Here is a 13,479-nt window from a genome sequence, read left to right on the forward strand (position 1 = left end):
TTCTATCCCTCTGGTTTTAAACATCAGTTTCCTTAAAATCTTTCTAAAACACTGCATGTTACACAGGTTATATTTATTGGCCCTGCAGCTGCTAGTACTCTTTTTATTTTCTTTTAAATATAATGAATATTTTTATTATTTCCTAATCAAAGGACACTATTCCCAGGTTTATTTTTTCAAAAATAAATCAATTTTTTTCACAGTTTTTTTAATCTTCTGGAATTGGTCGGACTCAGTTGCACACACTAAAAACTTCACATGTATTCTGGTAATTTACATCTCCCATTGTTCTTATTTCTGCTTGGTGTTTCCTTTGGCCTCATAATTTTGGTAAAATTATTGACAAGTGAGGACAACTATTCTTTCTTTACAATTCCTATTATATTTAGCATACACAATATTTTTATTGTTCACCAAACAGAAAAATCTTAACCTGCTGTCTTTAAAAATAAACGTTTGTATGTATTTGCATAGGTATGCACACAAACGCATATATAACTAGACATATGTGCACAAATGTTTATGAGAAGATGAAGAGCAATTTGTATTTGGTCTTATTTCCTTTACTAAGCCCTATGCATCTCAATTTTCTGCAGTGTTGGGCTTTTTGTTTTATTTGCTTTCTAAGCCCTTTCTGACAAATTTTGGTCTTACTTGGAGACAGATTCCTACTAGGTTACGTGTCTGGCCCAAACTGAGCCCAAACTCACTTTGTTCAAGCACTGACTGAGCTCCACACCAGCCAGTTCCCTTGCTTCATCAGTGACTGCCCTTTTGAAATAACAAAACAATAACCCCAGAACTATTGCCATTTAGCCTCCCTGCCAATGAAAGGTGAAACTTGTGATCACTTGGTCAGAGGCTCTTTCAGTGACTCAGGTTTATCAGAAATGTATCATGGGATATCTGGAATATTTTTTAGCACTAAAAGAACTTCATACTTCTCCACTTAAAGTAAACTCTCATCAGTTATCTCTATGACATTTGAGCTCCCATGTCTCTCTTTGAAGACCTATTTTCTGTGAATAGCTCTTTGAAGCTATTTCATACTGACATTTTTCCCAAAAGTTATCAGTCTAATTGAAAAAACAGAAAATGTGACAATATACGTACCTCTCTGCAACTTTTGACATTTTTAATCTATGTCTGTCTAATTGCATTTGCCAGTGCTTAATCTGCAAGAAAGGAAGGCAAAGAGTTTTATGAGTAATTTATTGCTTGACTCTATAACTTTTTTTATTAGGGCTGTAATTGAACCTTAATTTATCCTAGGGCATAGAAGAGAAATATATCTGAATTAAAACAACATTCACCAGTGTAGCTCTAAAATAAATTGAAGCTTCCGTTAAAGAGAAAAGATCATACAAAGACAAAAAATGTGCCCAATAAAACATTTTCCCTACAGGTTCATCAACAGAAATCCCATTAGCCTTTTTTTAGATTTTTGACGAGAACTAATATTTCTTCACACATTTACCTTCTCCAGATTCTAACATCTCAGGAAAGATTAACAAAGTTTTAACAGTAGATAAGTGTGTGAACCCATACATGCTCGCATGGAGTGGTAAGTACATCCCCAAGCTTCAAATCAGTGTTGAAAGAAGAGCAAGCTGCCTACAGCTGAAGGGGTTAATGGGCTTAGCTATGCAATCAACCCCACTGCCTTCAAGCGTTTAATGCATGATACAAAAAATTCAGGTTTTGTCTCATTAGTTTTGAGGAAGTCACATGCCTAAATCCATATACCTTGAGACAAGGAAAGGGTTTATTAAATGTTGGCAGCAGCTGTTTTGAATAACTTCACAGTTACAATAATTTTTGGTTTTATACCTAAAAATTTATTTCCTGCAAAGTTGATTTAAAAGTACATTTTTTAGTTATGTTCCAAACCTCTTGGTGTAGTTCATCTTCTGTGGGTGGCTTAGTCTCTGGCACTGGCGTGTGCGTAGGGCTGTGACTTCGAATGTCATTTTGTAAGCCATAGACAGACTATGCAAAAAAACATGGAACAATGAAACATGGTTGCTTTCAGGCAATGCTTTCTGCACACACTCATAGTAACTGTGATGGTTTAGTACATTGTGCTCAAGAAGCTAGCCAAGATCATCTTTCTATAAAGAAACTGCAATAACCCATGCACTCAGATAAAATCATGCTCCTGCACGAGAGTGTAAATTAAAAACTCCCAAACTCCCACAATTCCGTAAAGCCACACAACAAAGGATCTACTTTTATTAGGTCTCTATATTAGCATCATAATAAACATGAGGAATGACACAGAGAGATGCTGTTACAGTAAGTGGAGATGACTGATAGGTGGAATATCCTGAGAGGTACACTAACACATGAATTATTTGGAGGAATTCCAAAATTGCAATTTCTGTCTAGTAAATTACACTAATCTGGACCTTTCACTACCATAAATAAGCCAAGGTAAACTTTCTCAAAATCCACTTTCCTTCTTAAAACTTACTTTTCTATACGTCAACATGCAAATATACCTTAAAGGAAGAACTTTAAAGTCAGAGTCAATGTATATGGTTATGGTGCAAAGGATTTAAAAGTGTTGAGCCAATCCATCTGTACATCCCTAGAGAAGTGACACTCTAATTACAACCTAATTTAGATAGAGCTGATTTCTTCCATTATTTCCAGTCATCCATTTTGGGCATAATTGTAAAGCAGAGATACCCTTTTCATTAAGACTAGGACAAGAATGGCTGTTAGAGTTCACGCTGAGTTTTAATTTTTTTTTTCCTTAATTACTGACAGAAACTTTTTAATATGCTTTATTCAATCTACTAAACAACATGACTAAAAGATGCAAAAAATAATTTTATCTTCAAAATCTCTTTCTATTTCTCCAAAATCTTATGTGATAGCATTCAATTAGCATTAGCAAATTTGTTAATACTAATTCAACTAAGAGCTTATGAAATATTAACATACGTTTGTGCATTTTTTCCTTGCAGTTGTAAGAAAAAAACGCTACAAGAAATGATGGAACTTCATTCTATAAATTTCCTCCACCTCCTGCTTTTGATATAATAACCATACTTACCTTTCTTGTTTTGTGTGGATTTCTCATTCTTGAAGATTTTTTGATATCCACTTCAGTAGTGTTTACACAGCCAGGCTATTAAAAGAAAGGAAAGCAAAAGGCTAAATCTGTGAAGAAACTTCTCTGAGCTACTCCTCTTCAGTGTGCAAGACTGAAAAATAAATTCCACACCATGAAATTAAATAAATTGCCAAGATAATGGAAACCAGTCAGTTTCTGCTTTGCTTTTGCGAAGGAAGTCATTCATTACAGTCTAGATATCCCTCTAAGGAGCATGGTTGACCTAATGAGACAAAATAAACAGAATTGTGCAATATTCACCTCAGCTGAGAACCTCAGGCTCACTTCAGGAGCATGTGGGTTTGGGTCAATTTTTAAGAAGCACCTTCTTTTAAAATTAAATAATAATGATAAAAAATATACCAGTATGGGGTTTGTTTCTTCAGAAAAGAAAGGAAAAAAAGCAAACCAAAACAACAAAACAGGCTTCTTCAGCCTAACCAGAAAACTGACAGTCTAAATAAAATTACTGTCAACACATCAGATTTGGGTTTCAGTGGTTCATTCTCACAATTCTGTGGCCTCCCAATGCACGCAAGTTCTCTAGTCTTTCCTAATTCATCTTCCTTTGACACTTACCTCTAAGTACAAAATCTATGCGTCAATCTGTTTTTTACCCATTGCTGGAAACAAATAATAGTAAGTGTTTTGCTCTCAGATGAATTTTGTCTATTGATTTTAGAGGGATTACATTTGACACTTAGTGGAAACTACAAAATCTGTTCTGTAGTGGGAGAAGATTTTTAGTGAAAGAAGGTAGGGTTTTTTTAATGGAAGTAGCTCGATATTGAATTTACTTGCCCAACAGCCATGCTGGACTTATTATTGCTCTAAGGATACAACCTCTATCTTCTTATCATAATGAAAAATGCTTAATCTGAAAGTAAATATAATAAGACAAATTTTTTAAAAATTCTTATATAGGCTAAGAATTTCTTATATATTGCTAAAAAAAATAGCTCGCAATAAACAGTGCAATGGTACTTTGGAAAATATTCCAAACAACAGATCATTTTTTTAAAAATCCAGTATTTTTAAAAAATTTATAAATAAATAAGTTTCTATTTTAAAGTAATAAATTAATATGCATTTGATCATATAACATTTGAAGTAGAAACAGTTCCTCAATGCTAATGATAAAAATAGACAATATTCTTAAGGCTGCATCTGACACACTAGAATTGGGACAGTACCCTTTGTGCTTCTGAACAAAAATGGGAGGTTTTCAACTCAGAAATAACTTGCAAATCTCAATGAGAAAGACAGGTTGAAAAATACAAAGTTCTGCGTGATGCTCAATTTAAAGACAGAAAGCAATTTCCCAGGGCAGTATACTGAGATACAAAGTTTCAAAACCCCAAGTGCATCTACTTTAAGATTACAGCAGCAGCTGGCAGCGAAGAGGGCAAGGGGCTTTAAACAACATCAACGGCCTTTGAATGTAACAATTTGAATAGCTGGCACGCTTACATAAGGCACAAACTGTTATTTGTTCAGTTTTCAGTTATGGTTTGTTAAAAGCATGTCCTAAAAATGGAGAGGGGGAAAAAAAAAAAGCCATGAACCTCATCGGAAGCCTCTTATTTTTAAAGATTTCAAGCCCACCAGCAGTAAATTGGTACGGACAGATCTTGCAACTTGCCTGGGTAACTTCCATGCCAGAATTATGCAGATTGATGCAAGGGGGACAAGAAATTCTGGGAGACTTTTAGAAATGAAACAAAGCTTTTGCGGGTTGCAGAGACCCAACCCAGTACTGACCTCCCACAGTACTTAGCGGATTCTTAGTGACACCTCGCTGTCTGAAACCTCTCTCACTGAAGTTGCTCAGGCAGGGGCACGCAGGAGAGGCTGTGGGGGGCGAAGCTGGACCAAGGTGAGACTGAAGAGAAGCTGACAGGAGAGCAGCCCCAGGAGGGCAGAGGCAGGGAGACACCACGAAGCTTCAGTGCAGAAGGGAAGGTGGATAAAGGGTGTATCAACTACTCTGACAACCTGGGTAACAATGGGCGCTTAAGACATTTTATCACTACCTCTATACAATACCATTCACATAATTTGATTTAAATTATATGACTGGAAGTACCTAATGTAGTTTGGGACACAATTTATGTCTTCTCCTCAGCTGAAATATATTTATTAAATTATACTTGGTACAAGATGGGTTGTATTGCTTTTCTGACGCTGCCAAATTTCATCTGTCAATATTTAGGAATAAATATCAAACATCTTTTCAATTAAAATAAACACAAAAAGTTGTGTTATATGAACATTTTTCTTAAATAACTCAGTCTTTGTGGGAAAACCTTTGCTGGACAACATTTAATTTCATTTGTATGTCCTCATTAACATAATAAATGTGTGTTTGAATACAATTATATCCAGCTGTGTTTTCTTTTTGTGTTGTTTTTTCAACTGTACTACCACAGTTCAAATAGTGAGATGCCTGTCAGAGTGCTCTGCTGCAAGAATCCCATTTAGTGTGTGGTATATAATTTGCATACTAATACTGTAAATAGTTTTCAAACAGATTTCCTGGAAGACTTGAGAACACTTCTATATGTGTAAATAGAGGGCTTATTTCTTTCAGGGGTAATGTTCTGTGTGAAAATAATTTCCCCCAACATACACAGAGGAAAGCCTTGTGACCTTCTTGAAATTATCATGCAGTAAGATGCAGAATCTGGTCCTCATCAAATTTTAAATATCTAGGTGAAAATCTGTCGTACATTCATTGTGGCTTTTTCATCCATCTATTAGCATGTTTTTATCTCAAAGTACAAATGCCCTTGTACTAATTTACATCAAAGGACAGGTCAGTCCAGTCGTGATAAATTCACTGTGGATATAAATGGATACAGATAAATAATATAAAAAATCCACATATAGAGTAATTTCAATCCCTACTTCAATTATTGGATAAGAATGTTAGTATGAATCGCAAGTAGCACCACTTTCTACTGATGCTGTCTAGGAGGATGCACACCAGGATTCTACTATGAAACACAAAAGAAGGAAGAAGCCTTGTCTGTAAGCAGAGGAGGTACCAGAATGTACATGCTTTGATCTGGCTACCACCAGCATTTGAAGCAATTACCTGAGAGTATGCTGAGTTAAAAAAAAATCCACTTGATATTAATGTTCTATCCCTGATAACTGTGGCAGCAGTGACTAAATTAATTAAGCCCTTCTAACAGTGCTACAGTGTATTAATTTTAGGAAACCTGTAAGAGCTCTTTGGAAGAATTAATTATTTACATAAAATGGCATGCCTGAGCCATGGTACATTTCCATCCAAGCAGTGCAGAGTATGGAGTATTTATAGTCTGCTTGCTGTACAAAGTTGCACACTCCAAGTACCCTTTTTTATTGCCTGGCCATATAGCCCAAATCAGCAGCTGTTGATGCCTTTTTTGTATAAAAATCTCTTTGCTATGATGCAATTCTTAAAAGTGCAAAACGCTCAACAGAGAGTAAATTAATACTTGTAATTAGGTCAGCTGAAGTTTTGATGGCTTTTTTTTTTTCTTTCCTTCTCAAAGAAGATGTCAATTTAACTGTGAATCTACTTAAGCCAAAATAACCAGAAGTTTTCTTGTCTCTGAGACAAATATACCCCTGTATGTGGGAGGGAATAAGCTCGTGCATTCCGATAGGCTGGGAAGTGTCTGTCTGTATGGCTGCTCTGTAGGAAACGATCTGAAGGAGAAGCTGAACATGAGTCAGCACTATCTCTTTGCAGCAATGCAGACAAACCACGTACCCAGCTGCATTAGCAACAGCTTAGCCAGCAGGCAAAGTGTTTATTCCTTTCTACTCAGCATCACAAGGAAACTTCTGGAACACCAAGAATGCTTTTGAGCCCCACAAACAACACAAGAAATACATTACAAATGAGAAAATCCAGTTGAGGATCAGACTTGTTTTATGCTTGCAAAGGTGAAAGCTAAAGCCTTTTGTGCCTACAGGGGGGCTTAGAGAGAGAGACATTTTCCAAAGATGCACTGTGGAAGGACAGGAGACAGTAATCTGAAATTGCAGTAGAGGAATTTCCAGTCAGCTGTAAAGAAATATACTTCACAATAAAAGTAGGAGAGGCTGTGGAATGTCCATCCTTGGTGATTTTCAAAGCTCGTTTAACCCAAGAGCCTGGACAATCTTATTCACCTTAGAAATCAACACTGGTTTGAGCAGGAAGTTGGATTAGAAGACCTCCAGAGGTCCCTCTCAGCCTACACTTCTGTGGTGCAGCCTACTCTTCACAAGCTGCAGGGAGTGAAATTGAAATAATCCACTTTACAGAACACTCCAATCAAGTATTCACATTGGTGTGAAATTAATTTCTCTGCCTTCCCCACCCCATAACAGCAGAGTGGAAACAAGAACTGGTATTTGTTTCCTTACTGCTGCCCCTGCCCTACAGCAGCCCGTGGTGATTTCTCAACCCATCCAAACAAACCTCAGCTTTATTTAAGGAAATGTAATTTCACAGTCTCTTTAGCTAAAAATACATAGGTGCTATTTAAAATAATTACCTCATTTCAATATGCACACCCATAAATTCAGAGTTCATTAAAGCAGTAAATATTTAGGTAGATTGATTCACATACCTTATGCAATTTCATTGCATTTCAGTGTCAATACACTGTGAAATAGATTTTTTTTATTTGTTTTGCAGGCATGGGCTAACTTGTTAAGTGTAATTGCAAAATACTAAATTTCAAGATCTCCAGGCTTTCAGAATTCAAAGACTTTAAATTTAAATTATGGACCTGGATACAAACATGACAGGATGTCTCTTTCACTGGAAAGGATAAAGTCAGACACACAAACATAAAGAAAAAGCAGAGATTGAAATCTTTCTTTTACATTATGTGAAATAGAAGATTATCACCAAAAAATAAGCTTAAAATTTGACATTTTCTGAGTGTCAAATGTTTGAGTTGGATTCTGCAACAATCTATTCTGCTATTTCTGTCATTGCTGCTATTCCTGTCATTTTTCTAGGAGTCTTCTAACCCTCAATAGTAACTATTCATATCACTTAATAAAGAAAAGAAGCTAATTAGGGAGTGAGTGATAAGCAGAACAGCATAGTTAATTTTTGTCGGTTTTCTATTCCAGTTTACTTGTGCAGCTATCTGAACAGTGTATAGTTAAAAATCAAAGGGAGAAGATTATAAAAAAAGAAATGGAAGATTACAAAATAAAGGAATAAGGACAAAAAATGAGTGCCACTCAGCTGGAAAAAATCAGAGTTACTAGCTGGAAAAATACCCAGTTTGACTTTGGTAATGTGGGAAAGATTGTTTTCTTCATACATAGTCCAGCATCAAAGGAGACATTAAAATCCTATATTGAGTAAGTTGTCAGTAATGGCTAAAACTGAGGCTCTCAGAAAGAAAAACACAGGCTACATTCTCCTGCACTGCACCAATTTTTCATTTCATTGAGATGGAAGTTATTCGAGAGTGTAGAATCCACTAAGGCTTACAAGGAAAAGTTGAGGTTTAGGTAATGATTATCACTGTATTCTGGGATTTTACCTCATTTTACACACTTCAGGGTCAACAAATAAAGAGCCTTTTCCAGTGGAAGAGCTACACTATTAAAAACTTTGCTAGTACAATAGAAAGTCTCGGAGGAACATTGCAAACATACTGAGTATGAGTGGTCAGTCTTTTAACAGGATTTGGAAAACTGGCTGTTATCTTAAGGTCCAGTCAAAGGACAGCAAAATTTCAAATCCAGATAAAAAATTCAGAAAATGCACGTTTTAAAAATGTAGCTCACTTTATAATAAGAGATCAATGACCCTCAACTAAGTGATTAAAAAAATAAACCCAGAAGCCATAGCTGCTAGAACCTGCAAATCTGTAGGGCTGTGCACTGGTAGTGCTGCTAGGGGAGATCCCAGCAGCCCCTGTGACACCACCCAAGGCAGCAAAGGCAAACCGGTGATCACGGGGACTGGGCTACAGAAACCACCTCCTTTGGGTTAGAAAAGGATACTGCTACGTAAAACTGCAGAACCTAATCATGGCCTTGGTTAATTTACAATCAACTAGGTGTACCTAATCTGAAACACTCTTACGAACTTTATGATCCTCCCTGAAAGTCTATGTTTTAATTACTATTTCTATTTGGTTCAGCAGTTCCGTGAAAATAACTCTGAAAAATCAAGTGTGTGAGCACTAGGAGTTGACAACACCTCTAGTAACAAGATCCCAGTAAATCAGCAGATGTCTGAAGAAAGAGGGAAAATATTATTCTAAGTATTATGACACAAGCGATGGATTTATTTTTTCAATACACAGCATAATCCCATAACTAAAAACTCTAAACTAAATTGGATGGGTCTAGCCACTTAATAGTTGTATGATATAATGTTATAGTACTTAGAGTTTCATACAAATATATAGCAATATAAAATACTAAATTATCATATTATATGCTACTTGTAGTAGTACCAATTCCAAGTTCTTGCACACTTAATTTTAGCACAACAATCTAAAAACATGCCCTTTTGATTCAGTCGTATGACTGGCAAACAAGCAGTGTGACTAGAATTCCAACACCTGCTGTTAAATCACGGTGCTTTTGTGGAGGTGCCACTTGCATTATAGTTCCAATAAGAAGCAAACACAGAGAGACCAATATTTAGAATACAGTCCAACAGCCATGGCAACCACAAATGTAAATTGTAATAAATGTGTAAGTTTGATACTACTTTGGAAAGAGCTCCTATCAAGGCTTCACCTCTCTACAGCTCCAGACCAAACTTCTAAAATTAGCTCACTGTTACTAGCTTTTCCTTTTTCCTAGCAGACTCTTGTCCGTTAGAAGTTGCCTCCTCTCAGAAATAGAGATATATCTTTCAATTACCACCTATGATACACAATTTTAGGAAGCAAATCCCAAGATTGTTCTCAATTATAGATTCTGTGCAAGCATGATTCATATTTTATTTCTAGAGGCCTCATAAATTTGCTAGATAATCAGGGCAAAGTTATTAAAACCTGCTTGTTCTACTGACTCATTAGATATTTTCAATATCTACAGTCTTTTCATCATGTATGTGTTATGCTTCTATCTTTCTTGGAACTCAGGATAGGGTAAATAATTGCAATGAATGGATTCAATGTGACACTGAAGTACGTGAATACAACTTGGAACTGGACTTGCATAGAATAACTTCAAATTTGTTCATATTTCTTAATACAAATTTATTTTTAAAGCATGCAATACAAAAGTCTGTCAGTATGCTGCAAATATACCCAAAAATAGGGATCTACAGTCAAGTAGGATAATGGAAACAAATTAGTTGTACACAGCTTAACTGCTAAAACCAGCTATCAGCTGATAATAATGCATAACCTACTGGCTTTTAATTAAGTAAATAAAAGCTTTTCATTTTCTCTTATTGGTTTATTGGACTGATATTTCAGGACACAGAATGTTCAATGTAAAATCTTATTGAACTTCTTCCTTCAAATGAAGGGATTGTCTTAATTCGTAGGAGTTAATAAAAACTTTGTTAGGATTAAATGTTCTCTTTGTTGAAGGTTTTAGTAGAGAATTATGCAGATAGCATAGAATGAATTTCAATGCCCAATACTTGTTCTCAATAGCTAATTTCATTTTGGCTCATTAAAGAACAGAGATAAATAATACAAAGTTACAGACTTACTTCTTAAACTAAAATGAATGAGCAATAAACCTTACTGTGTCATACACTGAACTATATTGACGGAGAAATAATGCATTTTGTATTTATGTATAAGTTAAACATACAGTAGAGAGCTCCACATGGAGGCCAGAAAACTTGCCACTGGACCAGTTAGTAAAATCAATACATCCTTTATTCAGGAATTGATTGGGGGATCACTGACTATTACCAAAATAACAGTAGCTCCACTGTTGTTCTGCAATGGACCTAATCAAAATACAGAAAGGTGTGCAATTAATGGATAAAATTCAACTATGAGCTATTTCTCTTATTTGGACAAGACAAATGAGGTTCAAACACCATCAGATAAGGGAGAGACATTTGATCAATTAGTTTGATCAAACTTTAATTATGTTTACAGCAAGGTAAAACGCAGATGATTTTCAAACTAAGAGATGTGAAGTCTCACTTACTATAGACTTTAGGATCACTTACAATTTCAAAGATTTTTAGCATCTTTCCAAAATAAAGAAACCTACACTGCACCGATTTTCACTTTATACTTATTTGTCGTCTCAAACTAGAGTTCAGATCTGTTCCCTGAGTAGTACCAGACACACAAGGAATTCCACTTGCTCTGCAAATGGAAGACCTGTTTGAAACAGGAGAGACACAGAGAAATTTTCAGGGAATATAATGCTAATAAATGAAACCATAAAATGTATCCACAGGAGATAGAACATGTTGAACCATAACAGTGATCCTTATGTTCTCATATACTTGGTTGTTTAAGGACAGATGTTGTTAAAAGCTGAACTTTCACCTTAAGAGAACAAGATTTGATCATTGTTTTTTTTTTTTTTTTTTAAATAGTAGTCTGTGTGTCACAGGATTACATAATATGCAAAATGCATAAGAAAAGGATGCTAAAATTTAATTCTTGAGACAAGTCATATGAAATTAAACAAGAAGCGGTACCCAAGAAAATATTACTGTGTTGAAGTTCTATGCTTAATTCTTTTTGCAAGCTGATTTAATTTCTAATTAGTTTTACTTTATGATATACCATTTCAGTTTTGTAGTGACTGGTTTTCAGAACCAGAAATGGTTGCACAGAAATTAGACCCCTTGTATTTATTCAAGTGGAGTTTCAGTAGTATTAATTTAACTTAAGGCTGTATTTAAATGATTTTTGTATATGTGAAGATTCCAGTATCTGCAACACTATTGCACAAGGAAACTTTTAAAATGTATCTGTTTTGTTGCCCGTTGTGCTAAATAGTTAGATTCATTATTGCTTTCACAAGAATTTTTTTACCCCAAAAGGCAGGAGACTGCTGGTTTACAGATTCCATACAGAAGAAATTTAGGTTATTCACTTGAAAATAAGTGGCAACGGAAAAGTCTAACACATCTCTGAAAACGTTGATGGCAAATAAAGGTGACATTTAGAAATTGATTATATGCCTTTTGACTTATAAGAAGATCTTTGACAAAATGCTTTGGATTAAAGCAGAAAATTTAATTCCCACAGATACAAAGATCAATGTATAAACACTGCACTTATAAAAAATCCTTAGATTTACCTCTTCAGGTTACTTTCCTAGTTTCACACAGAACTGGGTCTTACTTAAAACCATATTTTCATATCATTTTTCCTGGTGTCCTTCCACCACCTCATCAATTAACTATTTCACAGCTTGTGACCTCTCAACTTTAACTTCCAAAAATTCATTTTGTTCCACTGTTGCAAGAATCTTTGCTTCTTTTTTCGCCATCTGCCCCACTGTCACTCAAGTATAGACTAAATAAAAATGCTAAACAATGTGAGGTGAGTACAAAGTCTTCTACAGAGGTCTTAGTTAGCAGGCCAGCTATAGGGTTTATAAATATGTGCCTCAACTACACACAAGTATAGATCATACTCATTATAACCATTTTTTGAAATTTAAGCATTGTACAAGGCTTTGTTTCATTAGCAGAAGGGAAATTATCTGAGAATGACAATTCCTGGTTTGGCTGCATTCCATGTCTGCTGTAAAGGTAACTCCCTTGTAAGGATATATGGTCAAACAGGTGCAAAAGAAGACATGAAAATTATATGTATATATAGAGAGAAGTTGGACAGCTTGATTCACATTTGCTTTCTAAAGATGTTTAAAAATTTTCTGAAAATATTATGAAAAAGCAGGGAGAAGTGTTCTCTGGCTAAACAAGTGACTGGCCCAGAAAAGTCTAGCACTGAGTGTGAAATGCAGGCATGCGTGCACCATCTTATCCAAGGTAAATTCACTGTTTTGACAGGTCTCTGAGGCTGTTCTTGAAGGACAGGATGAAATAATACTTAAAGTATAAAAGAACTCACTGCCTGGCCCTCAACACCTGGGAATTACCTGTCAGGTCAGATGTCAAGGGTCATCTTCAGACAGCATAAAATACAATTAAAAAAATAAACAGAGAAAATTAAATTAATGGACATAGAGTCTCATAAAAAGAGAGATAAGCAAAAGGTGTGGGATGTGTGACAAAGTTTTAAATAATTGAAGAACACTGTTTTCTTTGTTCAGTGCTAGGAAACAACAGCAAGGGACACCCAAATCCAGAAATGATACATATTTCTGAATTGTACGACAACAGGGAATTATTATAACCCATCCTTGCTCTTAATATTACTGCTTGTCCTGACTAG

General features: G+C 35.4%; 1 protein-coding gene across 8 annotated transcripts in view; it reads right to left on the reverse strand.

The window, feature by feature from the left end:
- RGS7 (regulator of G protein signaling 7) overlaps window positions 1-13,479 on the reverse strand; it is a 257,025-nt gene that overhangs the window by 39,586 nt on the left and 203,960 nt on the right. For all 8 annotated transcript variants that reach the window (XM_066178862.1, XM_066178861.1, XM_066178857.1 and 5 more), the window contains 3 exons: window positions 3,062-3,136; window positions 1,891-1,989; window positions 1,114-1,175 (listed from right to left, as the gene is read on the reverse strand). In XM_066178862.1, the coding sequence (XP_066034959.1) occupies window positions 1,114-1,175; window positions 1,891-1,989; window positions 3,062-3,136 (236 nt within the window). The remainder of the gene's footprint in view (window positions 1-1,113; window positions 1,176-1,890; window positions 1,990-3,061; window positions 3,137-13,479) is intronic.

Source organism: Chamaea fasciata, unplaced genomic scaffold, assembly GCF_029207755.1.
Source record: "Chamaea fasciata isolate MVZ Bird 193981 ecotype frontalis unplaced genomic scaffold, bChaFas1.0.hap1 SCAF_3, whole genome shotgun sequence".
Lineage (NCBI taxonomy): Eukaryota > Metazoa > Chordata > Aves > Passeriformes > Sylviidae > Chamaea > Chamaea fasciata.